This window comes from Chrysochloris asiatica, unplaced genomic scaffold (genome assembly GCF_000296735.1).
Source record: "Chrysochloris asiatica unplaced genomic scaffold, ChrAsi1.0 scaffold00057, whole genome shotgun sequence".
Classification (NCBI taxonomy): Eukaryota; Metazoa; Chordata; class Mammalia; order Afrosoricida; family Chrysochloridae; genus Chrysochloris; species Chrysochloris asiatica.
This window is the reverse complement of record NW_006408575.1, coordinates 16,889,376-16,906,593: the sequence shown is the minus strand read 5'-3', so window position 1 is coordinate 16,906,593 and position 17,218 is coordinate 16,889,376. Positions and strand designations below refer to the sequence as shown.

Genomic DNA, 17,218 nt, shown 5'->3' with positions numbered 1-17,218 from the left:
CAGGAAGAGCTTAATTCCTTCTTATGCCTAAGTTTAATGCTCAGAGGCCAATTTTTCTTGAGTACGTCCTGCACCTGTGACAGCCGAAGTACCAGTGTTAGAAGCAAAATCTATTTTAAAAGTGGGTTTGGGGCCACTCCTCTGAGCTGGGCCTCACAGAAACTTTCCTGGGCATGCCCCTAACTGGTCTCCTGGTTGTAATGTCATCCCTGAGAGAGAGTCTACAAGCTTTCTTATCGGCAGCAGTCCCTGCCCTGCTTACACAGGCCTGGCATGCTTATGTGATGTATGCTATGCATTAATGCTATCAAACTGTGGTTGTGGGATGAGATTCCTTTGTTCTCTGTGCTTTGTAAAAGGTCACCACATGGAGGAAGGACTCTGGAAACTCATTATAGTATCATATTGATTTCCCTCAAGGGACTGATCTCTATTTGTTTCTGTCTTGTTTTTACTCCTGTTTAAGACTTTACCTAATAGAGAGTATCTTTATAATAGGGACTCCTGGTGTGGCCCTGTAGGATCAGCCCTGGACAGCGAATCACAAGGTGGGCAGTTCAAACCCACTAGCTGCTCTTTGGAAAATGTATCCATGGTTGCTATGAGTTGAAACTGACTTGATGGCACTTAACAACAACAACAACAACAACAGCAGCAGCAACAAATAATAGAGTCCTGGTGTGGTGTTATAGGATAAGCACTGGACTGCTAACCACAAGGTCAGTGTTCAAACACACCACTTGCTCCTCAGAAACCCTATACAGGGTCGCTATGAGTCGGAACCAATTCAACAGCATTTAGCACCAACAACATATTTATATTCTTTAAGATGCACATGTTCTCCTCTATCATACTCTACAAATTGACAGTCTCTTGTCCAGACTTCTTTATTAGTCTCCTGTTTGGCCTACACACACCCAATCCTGCTACAATCCATTCTCCACACTTTCCTACTTTCAAAAGAGTGATTTAATTAAAACACAGAGGTGTTTTAATTGCTTAAGAAATCAAATAGGTCACTGTCCTACTTTGGAAACCCTTCTGTGACTTTCCATTGCTCCTAGGATAAATACCAACTTTTGTCCATAACCTTCAAAGCGTGTGTGACCCGGGCCTTTCCCATGTCTCCAGTTTTATTCCCCTGCAGTTTGCAGCCACCTGTAGTCTGTGCTACAGCAACTTGGTCCATGAATGAGACATTGATTTGTATCAATTCATGCAAATACTATCAATAGCTCTATGAGCTAGGCACGCTATCATTATACTTCTGCCAAAGGACCTTTGTATAAGCAATTCCTCTGGCTTTACAATTTCCTATCTCATTCTTCACTTTGTTTGTTGTTGTTAAGTGCCATTGTTGTTTCCAACTCATAGTGACCCCTTATAGGGTTTCTGAGGAGCAGCTGGTGAACTTGAACTGACCTTACGGTTCAAACCAACCTAATGTGGACCAGTGCTTATTCTACTGTGCCACACCAGGATTCTGTAGTTTTATTTAAATTCTTACTAACTTCAGATATGAGCTCAAATGTCCCTTCAGGAAAGCCTTTCCAGCCTCTGACCGACATAAAACCTAAAGCCAAACCCACTGCTATGGATTCAATTCTGACTCACAGTGACCCTACATAGGATTGCCAAGGCTAAATCTTTATGGAGGCAGGCAGCCTCTTCTTTCTCCCTTAGAGGGGCTGGTGGGTTGGAACTGCTGACTTTGGAGTTAGTAGTCCAATGCTTATCCTACAATTCCACCAAGGCTCCTTCTGACCCACATAACCTTCCTTTATTCTCTGCTTCTTTTTATTAATATCTGTCTTCCCTGATAGACTTGAAGCTCCACTAGGGCCAGAATTGTATTTGCCTATTGACGAAGAGTTAAAATATTTACTGATGAAGATCAAAGAGCACAGCCTTTGGTATGGATTACGTCTCAATGTAAAAAAAACAAAAATCCTCACCATTGGACCAATAAACAACATTCTTATCAACACTCATGCAAGCAGCAGTCAAAAAATCAAACAATGTATTGCATTAGGCAAATCTACTGCACAAGACATTTTTAAAGTGTTGAAGAGCAAAGATGTCAGCTTGAGGACTAAGGTGCACCTGACCCAAGCCATGGTATTTTCAATAACCTCATATGCACAGGAAAGCTGGACAGTGAATAAAGAAGACCATAGAGAATTGATGCTTTTGAGTTATGGTGTTGGAGAATACTGAAAGTGCCATGGGCTGCCAAAAGAACCAACAGATCTGTGTTGGAAGAAGTGCAGCCAGAGTGCTCCTTAGAGGCCAAGGTGGCCATACTTCATCTCTCATACTTAGGACATATTGTCAGGAGGGATGAGTCGCTGGAGAAGGATATCCTGTTTGGTAAGGTGGAGGGTCAGAGAAAAAAAGGAAGACCACCAGTGAGATAGATTGGCAAAGAGGCAGCATCAAAGGGCTCAAGCATGGCCAACGATAGTGAGGTTGGCCCAGGATCGGGCAGTGTTTGATTCTGCTGTGCATAAGGTCGCTATGAGTCAGTACCGATTCGATGGCACCTAACAACCACAACCGTTTTTCTTTCTGTAACATTCCATCACCTGGCTCAGATTTATGAAATTGCCCAATTTTCTTTAGGTGTTAAAGAACAAGGGAAGTTCTACAACAGAAAATTTATGTCTTCCTGGTGGAAGCCTTAAGGAAGCTCATTGTTCACTGTCCAGGGGCTCTCCTACCTGCCAGCCATTGCTTTGTAGTAAGCAAAGATCTGATCCGCCAGCTTGTAGACAAACTGATCAAAGCACAGGTTCACCTGGTAAAGAAGAAGAAGCAGGAAATGTTGATGAGTTTCTTTACCACAGTCACAGAAACTTAGGCGACTGGTAGCAAGTTGCCCAAAGCAGGTTTCAAAGCAAAACCGAAACCAGACCCATTGCCATCAAGTCGCTATGATTCCAACTCATAGTCACCTGATACTGGGTTTCTAAGACTAAATCTCTACATGCACAGACAGCCTCATCTTTCTTCCACAGAGCAGCTGGTGGGTTTGAACTCCCAACCTTGCTATTAGCAGCTCAACACCTAATCCCCCACACCACCAAGTCTCCTTTTGGTTCCAGGGCAAGATGTTGTGAAAGGAAAAAAAGAGATTCTCTAGACAGGAATGTCTGGAATGTATCCAGCCTTCCAGGATATTTGCATGCTCATTAGTATATTAAATAAGCCTTGTGATAAAGAGGCCAACTCTTCCCCATTGATTTGTTTTTTGGAGACCAATTATTAACATCTAGTTCACAGACCTGGTTACGAATTGGGCTGTGAATCTCATAGTCAGCAGTTCGAAACTACCAGCTGTTCTGCAGGAGAAAGAGGAGGCGTTCTGCTCCTGTAAAGATTTATAGCCTCGGAAACCCTGTACAGGGTCGCTATGAGTCGGAACCGACTCCACGGCACATAACAACAACAACAGTTCACAGTCCTGGAGTTCTGGTGTGGCACTGTAAGATAAACATTTGACATCTAACAATGTTGATGGTTCAAACCCACAAGCTGCTCCTTGGAAACCCTATACAGGGTCCATATGAATTGGAACCTACTAAGCAGCACTTAACAACAACAATTTCACAGACCCAGGGTCCCACCCTTGGGAAACAGCTCAATAGTGTGTTTTAATTCACTTGTGGAAGTTTGGTCCCTGGACCTGAAGTCCTGTGAGACAGGACAGCAAAGCTGGAAAAGGCTGTGAGGCACTGTCCTTCTCACCTCTTCCTTCTGGGCAGTTGCTGGGAAGCCTGTGCAAAGGACTGAGCTGAGCTGTCACACAGACAGATGTATTCATTCTGAAATTGCTCATAAATGAAGCCTAACACTGCAGCCTCCCAGTCTTTCTCTCCTCACATGTGATTCTACCTTACTTTACAAATTTGGTTAGGAAGAAGTTGATGGTCATTAAAAGCAAAGACTTTTTTTTTTTTTTTCAAACTCTGATCCCAAACCTTTGTTTTTAAAAACATCATTAGTGGTCAACTGCAAAGCTCAGGTGGGAAGAAAACTTCTTATCAGACACAGACAATCAGAACCAAATCTTCCAGTAATAGCAAGAACAAGAAAAGGCCGGGGATGGGACTTTGAAGAGATGGGGCTATGAGAGCAGCAGGATGTGGAAATAACTTCAAAGGAAACAGATTATATTTAGGAGATTCACCCTTTGCTTCTTTTCTCACAGAGTCTCAGCTTCATAAGGTTAATTCTTTGTTCACAGAGCTTGCATATCTTCTATTTTATACCCAGATGTTATATAGAAACACAATGCTGCCTTAAACCCAGGTAAGCAAGGCCTGGAATTCGAACTTTAAGGGTCCCCAGTGGGCCTTCCTCTAGGCAAAGAATCTTCAGGGTCAAGACTGGACATGCCCCACTTCTAGAAACAGCTCTATCCTTACACATATGGCCCAAGCTCCTCTCCAGGACTGATGTGGTCTTTTCCTAGTATTTCTCACCTGTGTCTGAGGGTGGCCTGCCTTGTGTGTGTGTGCACACTTGAGCCCCAGGGTTGGCCACGGGGCCAATGTTTGTGAGTGGATAAGGTAGACTAAGCCTGAACATCTATATATATGCATGTGAGGCCCTTCATGGTATGGAAGAGAGTTTGGAGATGGGAAGGGAAAGGGGGCAGGCTACAAGCTGGAGGGGGTGGAGGTTTCTCAGTTTGTGCTTCTGCCCCATGCCCACAAATGCTAACATGGTCTGGCTGTGTACTTTCTATTTACCTTTTAAAATCTATGTACAACTTGATGTGTAATTATAAAGGAGACAGCTCTGTGGATATCATCTAGGTCATGCTTGCAACACTTACCACCACCTCAGAACACCCTTACCCCTCCCCACTGTGGCTCCAGCAATCTGTCCAAACTTTGTGATCATTAGTTCCATTTTTGAAAATTTATTTTAAAAGTCTCACTTGGAAACATGCTATTCTAGATGGCTTATTTCCAATTCGTTGGGTAATAAGATCATCGAAAATCTTGTTAGCAAATGGATTTGCCACATGAAGATGCAAAATATTAAATCTGTCTCCCTTCCGAAGTTTGAGAATTATTCAGGAGACACAAACTAGTGTTTGGGTCCATACAAGTTCCTACCCCTTAGAAGAGGAGGGTTTGGAAAGAAAGAGGGATCTGTGCCAGCTTTTTTTGGGTGTGTGTGAGGAGGGTGGGAATATATAGACTTTGAGACAAGGTTAGTGGTAATTGTTATGCTAAAACATTCATGTGTTTCCTTTATAAATAAGAATGCTTTCCATCTGCATGACAATTTTACCTCATGGGCCTCATTCTGTGTTCACAGAACTCCATGCAGCTAAGTAGAACAGAAGCCATCTTTATACTTTCCAGAGGTTTTGAGGTCACCCTAGGTGCTGTTGGCTGTGTATTTCTGGTTCTTCTTTCTGGCACAAGGCAGGACTGCACTTCCCTGATGCCACGCAACTGAGGTAGAACCACTGATTCGCAATGACCAAAGAATTATGAGAACTGACCCAAGTCATTTACAGGTGAGAGATATCAACACCAGAAAGTGATTTCCCCTCCCTCTGCCAAGGCAACTAATGAATGCCCTGGATGAGTTCCTGACTGAATGAATGCCACGTGGAGCAGAGCCCTTGGCCAACTGACAACGGAGAAATGAACCCTTTGCTTTTAAGCCACTAGATATCTGAGTAGTTTGTTACTGAAGCATACCCCAGCTTGTCTTGGCAAAGGGAAAATATAGCATCATTGGTACATGGCATTATTGTTGTTATTATCCAAGTAATCCAACCATTAAAGACCCACTAGACAATCAGCTGCCTGTGTAGTGCTAGCCTTTGTCATCCCTTACTAAATTTGGATAAGAAAGACCTTCATCCTGCCCTAAATCCTTTCTGATGATTATGTGCCGTGGAGTTGGTTCCAACTCACAGTGACCCTGTATAGGGTTTCTGAGGCTGTAAATCTTTATGGGAACATAAGAAAGCCTCATCTTTCTCCCAAGGAATGGCTAGTAGTTTTGAACTGCTGGCCTTGAGGTTAGCAGCCCAACTCATAACCACTAAGCTACCAGAAGAACTTTCATAAAGATCACTCTCTGGGACAAGTCATCCATCCCCCACCATGAGCTGATAGAGATTGAAAACTCCACACGTTTTGAACAAGGTTACAGAAACAAAAGGGGAAGCTTGTCACTTGCCTCGGCTTCAATTTCATCGTACAGGAACTGCTTTTTAAACTTGGTCAGAGCGTAGTAGGCGCTGTCATTGTACAGATCCAAAGGGTAGAGGACGTACCTGAAGAGAGAAAACAACAGCCAGAAGCTCCTATATGTTCTGTTAGGGCCAGGCAGGTTTATCCTTGCCTGGGATAGATACAAAGTGCTGAGCTCAGAGAGGAACAAGTCCACAGTTAGGAAAGACAACCTTATAGCACTCTCTGGAGTACCCACTTAGGAAGCTTATAGTCCTTCACAGAAATCAAAAGTCCATGATACCAATAAGCCCAAGGCCTGAAAGAAACTGTTGCCATTAGTTACCATCAAGTCAGCGCCTGACTCATGGTGATTTCCCTGCACAATAGCACAACATGCTCTCTGGTCAGGCACCTGCAGCGTGCTTGATTGTGCATTGGGCTGTTGTGATCCACAGGGTTTTCACTGCCTGACTTTTAGGAGTACACTGATTGCCAGAACTTTCTTCCTAGCCTATCTTATGAAAGTTCCACTGAAATAGACTTAGCATCACAGTAACCTGCAAGCCTCCACTGACAGATGAGTGAGTGGTGGGTGGGTAGGAGGTGCACTGGTCAAATCCAGGGCTCCTACATGGAAGGTGAAAATTTGACCACGGAACCACGCTGCCTGCTGAAGATGTTGATCTGGGGCTAAAATACGTCAGGTGGCAGTAAAGGATATTAACTTCCTGATCCCCCAGAGATGATTATTTTCCGAGCATGACTTCTATGAGACTAGAAAAATTCAGGAAAGGTTGTTGGGCTGGTAAACTCTCAAAGTTATCCACCAGGAACTTGATCCTTGGCCTGAGCTCTCTCCCTGGTGGGCCCCACTGCCTCATCTCTCAACTCAACACGTCCTCTTGGAAAAGAATGAGTGTCCTGGCAAACTGCCTTCCACCTGCAGTCCAGGAAGCTCCTTGCTGGCCCAGCCCTGCCTCTTACTCCATCATGGAAGGTTCTTTGGTTTCCAGGATATGGTCTGTTAGAATCCAGGGCATGGACATCTCAATAGGGAACTGGATTCGCCGGCCCATGGTTAACTCCAGGAAGAATTCTCGGAACCAGAGCTGAGACAGGTCGCAACACTGCTGCAGAGCTTCTGAAAGCCAAAAGGAAAGAGCTCTGGGTTACCCATAGGAAGCACCCAAATGTTCTTATTGTCCTTCTGATTTCTACTGTTGTTATTATCATTGTGCTGGGTATATAGTGGTAACACTGACAAATGACTATTCTAGAATATCCTGCCTCTTTACTTGAAGTTAGGTCTAGCTAGCATCTATTTGGAAAACAGCATGTGGTAATTTTCAGAGTCAGTGATAGTGTGTGTGTGGCTGGGGGGTGGGGGGAGCGGGCGAAGACGGTGTACTTTAAAGTTTTGTTGTTGTTGTTAAGTGTTGTCCAGTGTGTTCTGACTCATAGTGACCCTGTATAGGGTTTCCGAGGAGTGAGGTATGATCCGAGGTAGGTCTGAACCACTGACTTGTGGTTAGCAGTCTAGTGCTTATCCTACAGTGCCACAACAGGACTATAACTTTCAACACCCCCTACACCAAGCTATCCTTATAACTCTAAGCTAAGTGTAAAAGTATGGTTACTATACAAACACCATTCTTCCATCTGGTTGCAGCTCCCTGACCCTTCCATGGGGTCATTTGTTCTTACTGTTCAAAGGCCTCTAAGGCCCTTCTAAGGCTACTCTATCATGCAGAACTTTAGACTGTTGGATCACTCTTATTTTCAAGCCAACAGACACATTATGAGTCCTGTGTCCCTGTGACAATATTATCTCCTCCATCCTGCCCTGTCCAACCTGGATATTTCCTCTCAAGTGGAGAGGAAAAGAGGGGAGGACACAGGTAGGCAGAAGGAGTCTTCTCTGCTAGGAGCAGTATGTATTAATTAGCTTTTAGCTGCTGCTTCTCAACAAAAGGCCAATCACTGGTGCCCACTGTATGTGTATTCCTGGTTTTAACTCCCATCCACTAAAGGCTTGGAGTCCTGGTGTGGCACTGTAGGATCAGCACTGAACCACAAGGTAGGTTTGAACCACAAGGTCGGTGGTTCAAACTTACCAGATAATCCTCAGAAATCCTATACAGGGTGGCTATGAGTCGGAACTGGCAGGATGGCACTTAACAGCAACAACAACAAAGGCTTAAGCTAAACTAGTCACAATTATCTACTAGCCAAATTTAGTCAAGTCAGTGAAAACTTCAGGCTAGAATGGGGGCCTTCGATAGCTCTCCAAGTCCACTGGGAAGTGCGCACTTTCCTTAGTGGCTCTGAGCTTGGCATGCGTCCCTGTGGCTCACCGCTGATGTTGAGCAGGTGTGTGAAGAAGAAGGACTGCTTGTGGAAGTCCTCGATGGCAAGGACAATGGGTCCATCCAGGCTGCTCCTCAGGGTCTTCTTGGAGCCGCTTTTATCCGCAATGAGAGACTCCAGCATGGTCCTCACCATGTACAGCTTGAAAAGAAAGTAAGACGGCGGGTCAGGGCTAGCTCTCTGTCACAGAGAGAAGTTTGTGCTGTGTTTTTATTTTGTTTCTATTGTCAGCAGATACCTGCTCTTAAAAAGCACTGTCTTACAGAAGTTTAGGGTTGGAAAGTGATTTTTGAGCTGAGAAAAACTTTATGAGGAGACTGGTCAACCCGGAAGGAAGTGCCACCCAGGGCCCTGCAGTGTCCCACTGGGTGGGCCTGATGACACCAGGCAGGCTCAGGCCTTGTAGAAAGGTTCCTGGCTGCTCTGCTCGGTCAAGGGCGTGGGCATCAGAGGACAATCTCATTCCACGTCCCTGCTCTCCTGATAGCCATGATGACCCATGGGTGGAGCACTGGGCTGCAAGTCAAAGGGGTTCAAGGCCAGGCACTGCCACTGACTTGCTGTGTGACCTTGGGCAACAAAGTCCTCACTCTGGGCCTCAGTTTTCTAATTTGATACCATGAGGGAGTTAGACCAGATGCGTTCTCAAACCAGTCCCTTTCCACTCTAACATTCTGAGGACCTGTGAAATGGGATATGATGAGAGCAAGCTCCCCCCACCACCTCAGGTTTCTGACCCACAGAGTTCTGAATCCATTACTGAGCAATGGTGCCCCCTGGTGGCTCCAGTTGCAACACACAGCCCACCAAAATCCTGGGCAGAACGTGGGTTAATATTGGTACTTACACAGGAGGCTTAATAGACAATAAACTCCTGCTTACAGAGTGCCTTAAATGCAAAGGGTGCAAGTGCGGTAGGGTTGTTCTCTTTGCTAATCTAGATTGTTCCTTCCCGCCAGTGCCTCCACATCATTTGTCTTTGAATCTTAGGGCTGGAAGGGGCCTTGAGGAGCCAGACTAGTCCATTCCTGCTGCCTCCTGGAGAAGTGTACCCAAACCAACCCAGCCAGGCGGTGGTATACCAGGGATCGGCAGCCTCTTCGGCCCTGTGTGCCACCAGTGGGGTGAAACAAAGCCCGCGGGGACCACTGGCAGGCCTAAGACATAGATAGGAGAGAAGGAAGAGGGATGGGAGGGCAGGAGAGACAGGGAAGAGGGAGAGAAAGAGAAAGAGAGAGAGAAAAGCAAGAGGTATTGTATATGGTGGGAAAGCCGCCGCAACTGATGGGAACCACTTGCCAACCACCTCAGAGATGCTCCAACCTCCCTCTGCACCATGGACAGCTCTGCTGCCCCTGGTTCATCTCTAGAGTTTTACCTGCCACGTGTCTAACCCTGGTCTGGGCTGCAGCGCCACACAACATCTCCATCCACCACAGGCCTTCACTTGACGACAAAGGAACGACTGTGGTTGCTAGTCTAGGAGAAGGGTCGCCTGGGGACCCCTGGGGTAGGGCACGCCTGATCCTCCCTAAGAGTCAAGAAGCACTACTTGATTGATGGCTCTGGAGTCCTCCTCGCAGAAAGGATCCATCAGCCCCATCCACTCTGGTGCCCAGTGAATCACATCAAATTCTAGTGATCGGAAAACTGGTATTGCCTATTTGAAGGTGAACTCTGAACACACAGACTTGTACACATTTAACAGAGCATTTAACTCACCAGAACTGCCTCTACCCCGGCTATGCTAGATGCCCACGGGTATGTGCTCTGGTGGCTGTCACAGAGCCCTGCAGTGGGAGTCAGGAGACCTGGGTTCTCGTCCCACCTCCACCAGTGACTCACCGTGTGACTTGGACAAGTCACTGCCCCTTTCTGAACCTCAGTTTCCCCATCTGTGAAAGAGGGGGAGGGGACTGGGGACTAGTTTGTGTCTAAGGACTCTTCTTGCTCTGACTGTTTAGGAGTTCATTAAATACATCTGAGCCAATGGCATGATGTAGTGATGCTTGGGTGAGGATTAAGTATCGGTGACCCTCCCACATGGTCTATATAAAATATTCCTTCCACAATTCCCTCTCTCTCGCTCTTTCTTTGTTCTCTGTCTCTTGTACCTTCTCTCATCCTCCTCTTTCCAGTTTGTCTTTTGCTTTTTTGTGTCTTCCTCACTTATGTTAGGACTTACAGAAACTCTGTTCAGCCCCTTGGCATGTCACAGAACTGTTTGTAGAAACTTTCTGGGGATGTTCCCTACTAGCAGGTGAGATCAGGGCTGGGAAGCCAAGAGCAGTGGTGACGGCAATGCTGAGAACCCACCTGGCTCCTGCCCACCCACCCCCTACCCAGACACAGACACACACACAGTGGGAAGGGTCAGGGGTAGGCTCAGAGGATTCATGACCTCAAGAGTTCAAAGTTGAGCAAGGCCTAAGGGTCATACGAAGCAGCAGAGTTCCCAGCCTGGAGCTTCTGGGTCCACACACTTTTTCCAACACTTCAAAAAGCCTAAACCAACGAGCTGTCATTGAGTCAAGCCTGAGTCATGGTGACCTGTGTGTGCCAGAGAAGAACTGGGCTCCAGAAGGTTTTCAATGGCTGATATTTCAGAAACCTATCACCAGGGCTTTCTTCTGACATGTTTCTGGGGGGACTTGAACTTTCAAGCCAATAAGCAGCTGAACTATTTACACCACCCAAAGGGGTCCTTCAATAAGCTCATCAGAAATTATCCTTAAGCAAGAATATGATTATCATATCAAGATTCTTAACAATGTTTTCCCTCTCTGTAATTTTATGTATGCTTTGGATAAGCTACAAGCAACTCCATGTTCAGAAGGGCTGACCGACAACTCTGAATACTTCTGGTTATTAGACTTTCTCTATGGGCTCCAGGGTTCTCAAGACTTGTGCTCCTTTGGAGATACAAGTAATAATAAAAGGCAACTTTATCACTACCATGACCTCAACCCAAGTTTTCATTTTTACAAAGAAGATCAACAGAACTCAGAGAGGTTAACAGGGCTCACTCAAGCTCACACAAAAAGTCAGAAGCAGAAGTTGAGAATTCCTGAGCAAGGTTATCTTCAGGGGAGGGGGACTGTGTTCATTAGAGAGCAGGGTAGATGTATATGTGAGGGGCCTCAAAAAGTTCATGGAAAATTGGAATGAAAAGACCGTGGAATTTCCCATGAACTTTTTGAAGTGCAGAGTCCACTTTAAGTACATCTTGTACTTGCTCCACAGGGCTAGGAGGGAATCACCCCTGGTACCACCCCACTTTGCCAGATTAGACAACTGAGGCACAGAGGGACTGTGCAATGTGCCCGAGGTCACACAGCTATCTAGGACTAGAATCCAGGTCTCCTGAATCTGAAGCCAGTGGTCCTCCCCCCATATCAAAATAAGATGAAAGAGTAAGACTAGAGCAGCCAATTGACCCTGCCCCTCCTCCTCGAGAACTCCCAGCTCCACTGTCCGCGGTTCATACCAGAATGACCCACCGCGGCCCGATTGGTCTCAGAGTCCACAAAGCCAACCAGTGCTTGGAGCCACTTACCTGTGTGCTGGAGGGCCCCACGGCACGCCGGGGCACCTTGATGTCAAATCCACCTTTGGGGTCCTTCTCTCCTCTCAAACATGGGTCATTGGGAGGCTCTCGGCCCCCCTCCCAGTCACAGATGGTCTTCCGGATGGCCTGCAGGACACTGGAGAAGGAAGAGGTGACACTCAGAGTCTGACCACCAGAGGGAGGGGCTGCAAGCCTGTGTTTCTAGGGCTCGTGACCTCCTAGACACATCGACCTTAGCATGACTGGGGTATTCATAAAACATGCTTCTTCATGGGACCACCCTAGACATGCTGGCTTAATAGGTTGAAGGTAAAGTTCAGAAATCTGCATTGTGACTTTTGCCCCAGATAGTGTTGATGCCCACTAGATATTTGAACACTTGGTGAGGAGCCTATACAGTGAGAGAGAGCCGAAATATTGCCGAGTGACCATTTTCATCTTTGGCACAAGGGAAGTCTCCTAAGTCCAATTAAATTTCTGTGTGCGTAAGTATTTAATAATAGCTTCTGTTCATTGCACACTTACTCCATGCTGCTGTTTGCTTAGCTCTGCACATGAATTCTCTCATGCCAGCTGCCTATCAGCATCTCAATTTTACAAAAGAAGAAAACTGAACTTTGCAGCAGGACAAAAACTTGACTAAGTTCACCCTGTGGTGGAAATGGTCTTCAAATGTGAAGATGGAAGTTGAATTCATTCCAAAAGTCCAATTTCTCCTATGAGGAACTTTTGACTCAAAAACTTGCTTTTAGAAAGGTCTGCGTGAACTCAGAGGCTACCTGGAAGCTGACTGAGCCAGGGTCTACCTCTCTAGTCTGGCAAGGACCATCTGAAGACCCACCTGATGAGAACATTCTTCTTCTTCCGTACTGCCTGTCTCAGGGGCTCACGCAGAGTCACCTGGGCAAAGTCCTGCAAGGCGGCGTAGATGGTGTTCCTGATGGCCTGGTTGAAGACACTCTCCATCCTGCCCATGAGCACCTGCAAGCCTTTGATCATGGCGATCACCTGGCCAGGTACAGATGAAGGTCAGACTCACTGTGCCTCAGCACACCAGTCTGTCCCATACCCTCCACCACATCATGGGTAGACATGGTGTGAGGTTGCCACACGCACCAAGCTAGTGTTATTCCAAGTGTTGGTTCACAACCAGTTGTTGCTTGGATCCCTAAAACAGCAACATCTTCCATGTAGAAGTCAAGGGAAAAAAAGGCTCTGGCCTTCTGTTTGACTCCTTCACTCATCTGTGTGGAAGGGGGACAGTTCCCTGTGATGAGTGTCCCTGGCTATGGCTCTCTGCAACATGGGCATCGTTCCTCTGGGTTCCTGTCCTCTCCCTCCCTCCCCAGCCTGAGGAAGGGAGGGGATATATATTTATCCAGCTACTTGGCCTGTTACCAAATGGATACCTTTAGAGGGATGGGAGAGGAATAGGAAGGCTGTTGTGGCCTCAGGTTGAAGTCACATACTCTCATTCAGCTTTACCTACAACCAATCTGATTCTTTACCTCCTATTTACCTCAAGTGTTAATTTCCTGACTGGTTTTGAATTCAGAAGGATAAGCCTGCATCAAACCAGTCTCCCCTCAATTTAGAAACAATTTGTTTGGTCATCAAACAAACAAATGAATATACAATTCAGGTTAGAAAGCAGAAACTGTGAACAAGTATCGTGATTTGAGCCCACCAGCCGCTTCCTAGAAGAATGATATGACTTTCTGCTCCCGCTAAGATTTAATGTCTTAGAAACCCTATATAGAGTTGCTATGGATTGGAACCAACTCTACAACACTTAGCAACAATGATTTGGTATAAAAAAATAATAAATCCAATGCATGGTTACCTCACAGCAACTTTATATAGGATTTCTAAGACTATACAGAAGAATAGACAGCTTCATCTTTCTCCCACAGAGTAACTGATGGGTTTGAATTGCCAACTGTTAGCAGCCCAATGACCAAGCCACAGCACCACTAGGGCTCCTTAATGTATGATATGGCATATATACATATAAATGTCCTTTGTTTTCATGCAAATGCACAAAAGTATATTAATTTTAGTATAAGTGGAATCATTTTACATGCTGTTCTCTAATCTGTTTTTTTGTTTCTTATAACTTAACAATATACTGTGCATATCTTTCCATGTGGACACATCCCTTTTAGTGCCTGGGTAGTGTTAGTCATTTAGCTAGACCTTAATTTGTCTACCGGGTCCTGTGCTGAAGGACATGTAAAATATTTCATATATTTAGCATTATAAATACTGTAAAAATTCCCATGTACTCATGTCTCTGCATAACTGGCTTATTCCCCTGAGATACGCTTCCAGAAAAACTACTCCTTGGTCAAAGGGTACGCACATTAAAAATCTGGATATAGATTGACCTCTAGAAATCCTATAAAATGTAGAAAGCCACCAAAAATGTCCAAGAGAGTCTGTTTCCAACATTCCAACTAATGACAGGCAATAGTAATCTTTCAAATCTTTGCATCCAATCAGGTAAATACTACATCCCATCTTAGTTTTAATTTTTCACTTCCTCATCAGTTTGAGCATTTCCTAAGTTTCTTGGCTGTTGTCTTTCCTCTATTGGTTACCTTTTGCCTACTTGTTTAGTGGAGTGGCCAGCAGGATGAGTTCTGAATTGTTTCTGAATAATAAATTTCATACTGATTGACTGGGATCCCAGCAGGTACTTGAAGGGAGAGGGAGGTCAGGGAGGAGGGGATGAATGACAGGAATCAGCACCAGGAGAACGGGCACTGTCATTTTGCTCAGGGCCACTCCTGGAGCCAGCATGGGAAACCCTGAACAGTCACCTGTCAAGGTGGTGTTGTTGGGGAGGCAGCACCTACCTCTACGAAGGCAAACTTTTCTTCACTGGTGTAATTGTAGCGTGTGGCTCTCTCATACTCTTCTGCTGTGCCAGGGCAGTCCTTGTTGCAGAACTTGTCTGTGGGGTGAACCAGCTTCCAAGAGTACTGGGAAGAATGGAGATAACCACATGTGTATCAGTTGATGAATAGATAACCCAAATGTGGTGTACAATGGATTATTATTTGGCCATAAAGAGATATGAAGTACTGACGGATACATGCTACAGCATGGGTGAGCCTTAGAGCCATTAGCCTAACTGGAAGAAGCCAGTCACAAGACTACAAATGATATCATTCCATTGATATGAAATGTTCAGAATAGAAAATTTATAGACAGAAAGCAGATCAGTGGCTGGGCTGCATTGGCCTTGAGGAAGGAGCCCTAGTGGCCCAATGGCTAAGGCACTTGGTTGCTAACTGAAAGGCCGGTGGTTCAAACTCACCAACAGCTCCATGGGAGAAAACTTTTAGGGTTCTGCTCCCATGAAGATGACAGCCTAGGAAACCCTATAGGGCAGGGTCATCTAGGGTTTCTGTGAGTCAGATATGACTAGATGTCACTGACATCAAGGATTTGGGGAGAGGGAGGGCAGTAGTGCTAGCTAATGGATATAGTTTTTTTTTTTGTAATGAAATGTTCTAAAGTTGACTGTGGTGATAGTTGTAGGTATAAAAGCCATAGCTTTGCATGCTTGAAATGGCTGAATGGTGTGGTATAGGCATAACCTCTCAATAAAGCTGTGGAAAAAAAAAAAGAGTCCTGGGGGAGAAGTGAAGACAGAACCTCAGTGGAGACAGATCAGTCTGGAAGAAGTGGAAAGGGGCCGGATCCTCTCTCCACCATCAGATACCTACCACCTCCATGACGTGGGCGCTCCACTTGGATAAAAGCTGCAGGCCCCGCAAGGCCAGGTCGAAGAGTTCTCGGTACTCCTCGTCAGATTTCTGGCTGTCCAGCCCAGAGCCCGTCACCACCTGGAGAACATTACATCACTCTCCGTAAGGGCCTGGCACTATTCAGCATGATTTCATGACTACCCACAAAAGCACTTTAAGGATAGGGTTTTTATGACAGCCCCTTGACAGATAAACTAAGTGCCTCTCTGAGACTAACGGATCTGTACACGGCTGAGGGTCCAACCCAGTCCTCCTCCTCACCACTCTGGTACATCATGGAGCAGTAGTTTTCTAAGCTTTTCACTGACATTCACAGTGGGATGAGAATACTACTGAATGACCTAGGAACACATACATATATGGAGCCATTAAATATATAAATGAAACAACATTTCCATGAAGAAATCTTATTCTTAATGGATGTGATTCCCTCTGATTTTCTATTACACATAAGAGTGCCAATCACAACCTACTTAACTGATTTCACAACTCATTAATTAGTGATTAGACATCCCTCAAGGATTGAAATGCATTGGAGTAAACAATCAAACATCTGTTTGTGTTGTATTTGACAATGAAGTGTAATATTTCGCAATGGGTTGGAACCGACTTGAGGACACTTAACAACAACCACCATATAATTGTATATATGCAGATACATGAAGTATACATATGCATGTCTATATTTAAATATCAAGGCATATAATTTAAAAAAAACCTTTCAGCCAGACTCACTCTGAGCCTACACCACAATGTGACCAGGAATTGAGATGTCCCAGCATGTAGAAAAATGATTCCCATAGCTTTAGTTCAGTTGGCAAGTGAAGAAAGCCAAGGTTTGATTTGGATCTGGTCATTGTCTACCAGGAGGAGTCATCACAACAATGTGGGCCTGAGGTCCAGTGATCACATGGCTTGCATCTGTCAGATGGCCACCATTACAAATATATTGCCTTAGGGAATACCTGGTGTGGCATTGTTGGATCAGCACTGGAATTCTAACCACAAGGTCGGCTATTCAAACCCACCAGTTCTTCGGAAACCCTATACAGGGTCATTGGGAGTGGGAACTTACTTGGTGGCTCTTACCAACAACAACAATCATATGAGGAACCTCTTGAGTGCTGCAGGCAGTTAAGTGCTAGAGTACTAGCTGAAGAATTGATAGTTCAATTCCCTAGAGGCACCTCAGAAAGCAGGCCTGACAATCTGCTTCCAAAAAAGGTCACAGCCTCAAAAACCACATGGAGCAGTTCAAGTCTGTACACACATGGTTGCCATCGAGAATCAACTCCATGGGC

At 45.3% G+C, this 17,218-nt stretch overlaps 1 protein-coding gene across 6 annotated transcripts in view; it reads right to left on the bottom strand.

Annotated features, from left to right (window-relative positions):
* Positions 1 to 17,218, bottom strand: part of CYFIP2 (cytoplasmic FMR1 interacting protein 2) — a 127,345-nt gene that overhangs the window by 65,581 nt on the left and 44,546 nt on the right. For 5 of the 6 annotated variants that reach the window (XM_006863926.1, XM_006863929.1, XM_006863927.1 and 2 more), the window contains 8 exons: positions 15,876 to 15,995; positions 15,000 to 15,125; positions 12,983 to 13,149; positions 12,130 to 12,277; positions 8,561 to 8,714; positions 7,191 to 7,347; positions 6,211 to 6,307; positions 2,721 to 2,797 (listed from right to left, as the gene is read on the bottom strand). In XM_006863926.1, coding sequence (XP_006863988.1) covers positions 2,721 to 2,797; positions 6,211 to 6,307; positions 7,191 to 7,347; positions 8,561 to 8,714; positions 12,130 to 12,277; positions 12,983 to 13,149; positions 15,000 to 15,125; positions 15,876 to 15,995 — 1,046 coding nt within the window. Of the gene's footprint in view, positions 1 to 2,720; positions 2,798 to 6,210; positions 6,308 to 7,190; positions 7,348 to 8,560; positions 8,715 to 9,655; positions 9,731 to 12,129; positions 12,278 to 12,982; positions 13,150 to 14,999; positions 15,126 to 15,875; positions 15,996 to 17,218 lie in introns of all 6 variants that reach the window. The other variant, XM_006863925.1, reaches the window with a different exon arrangement.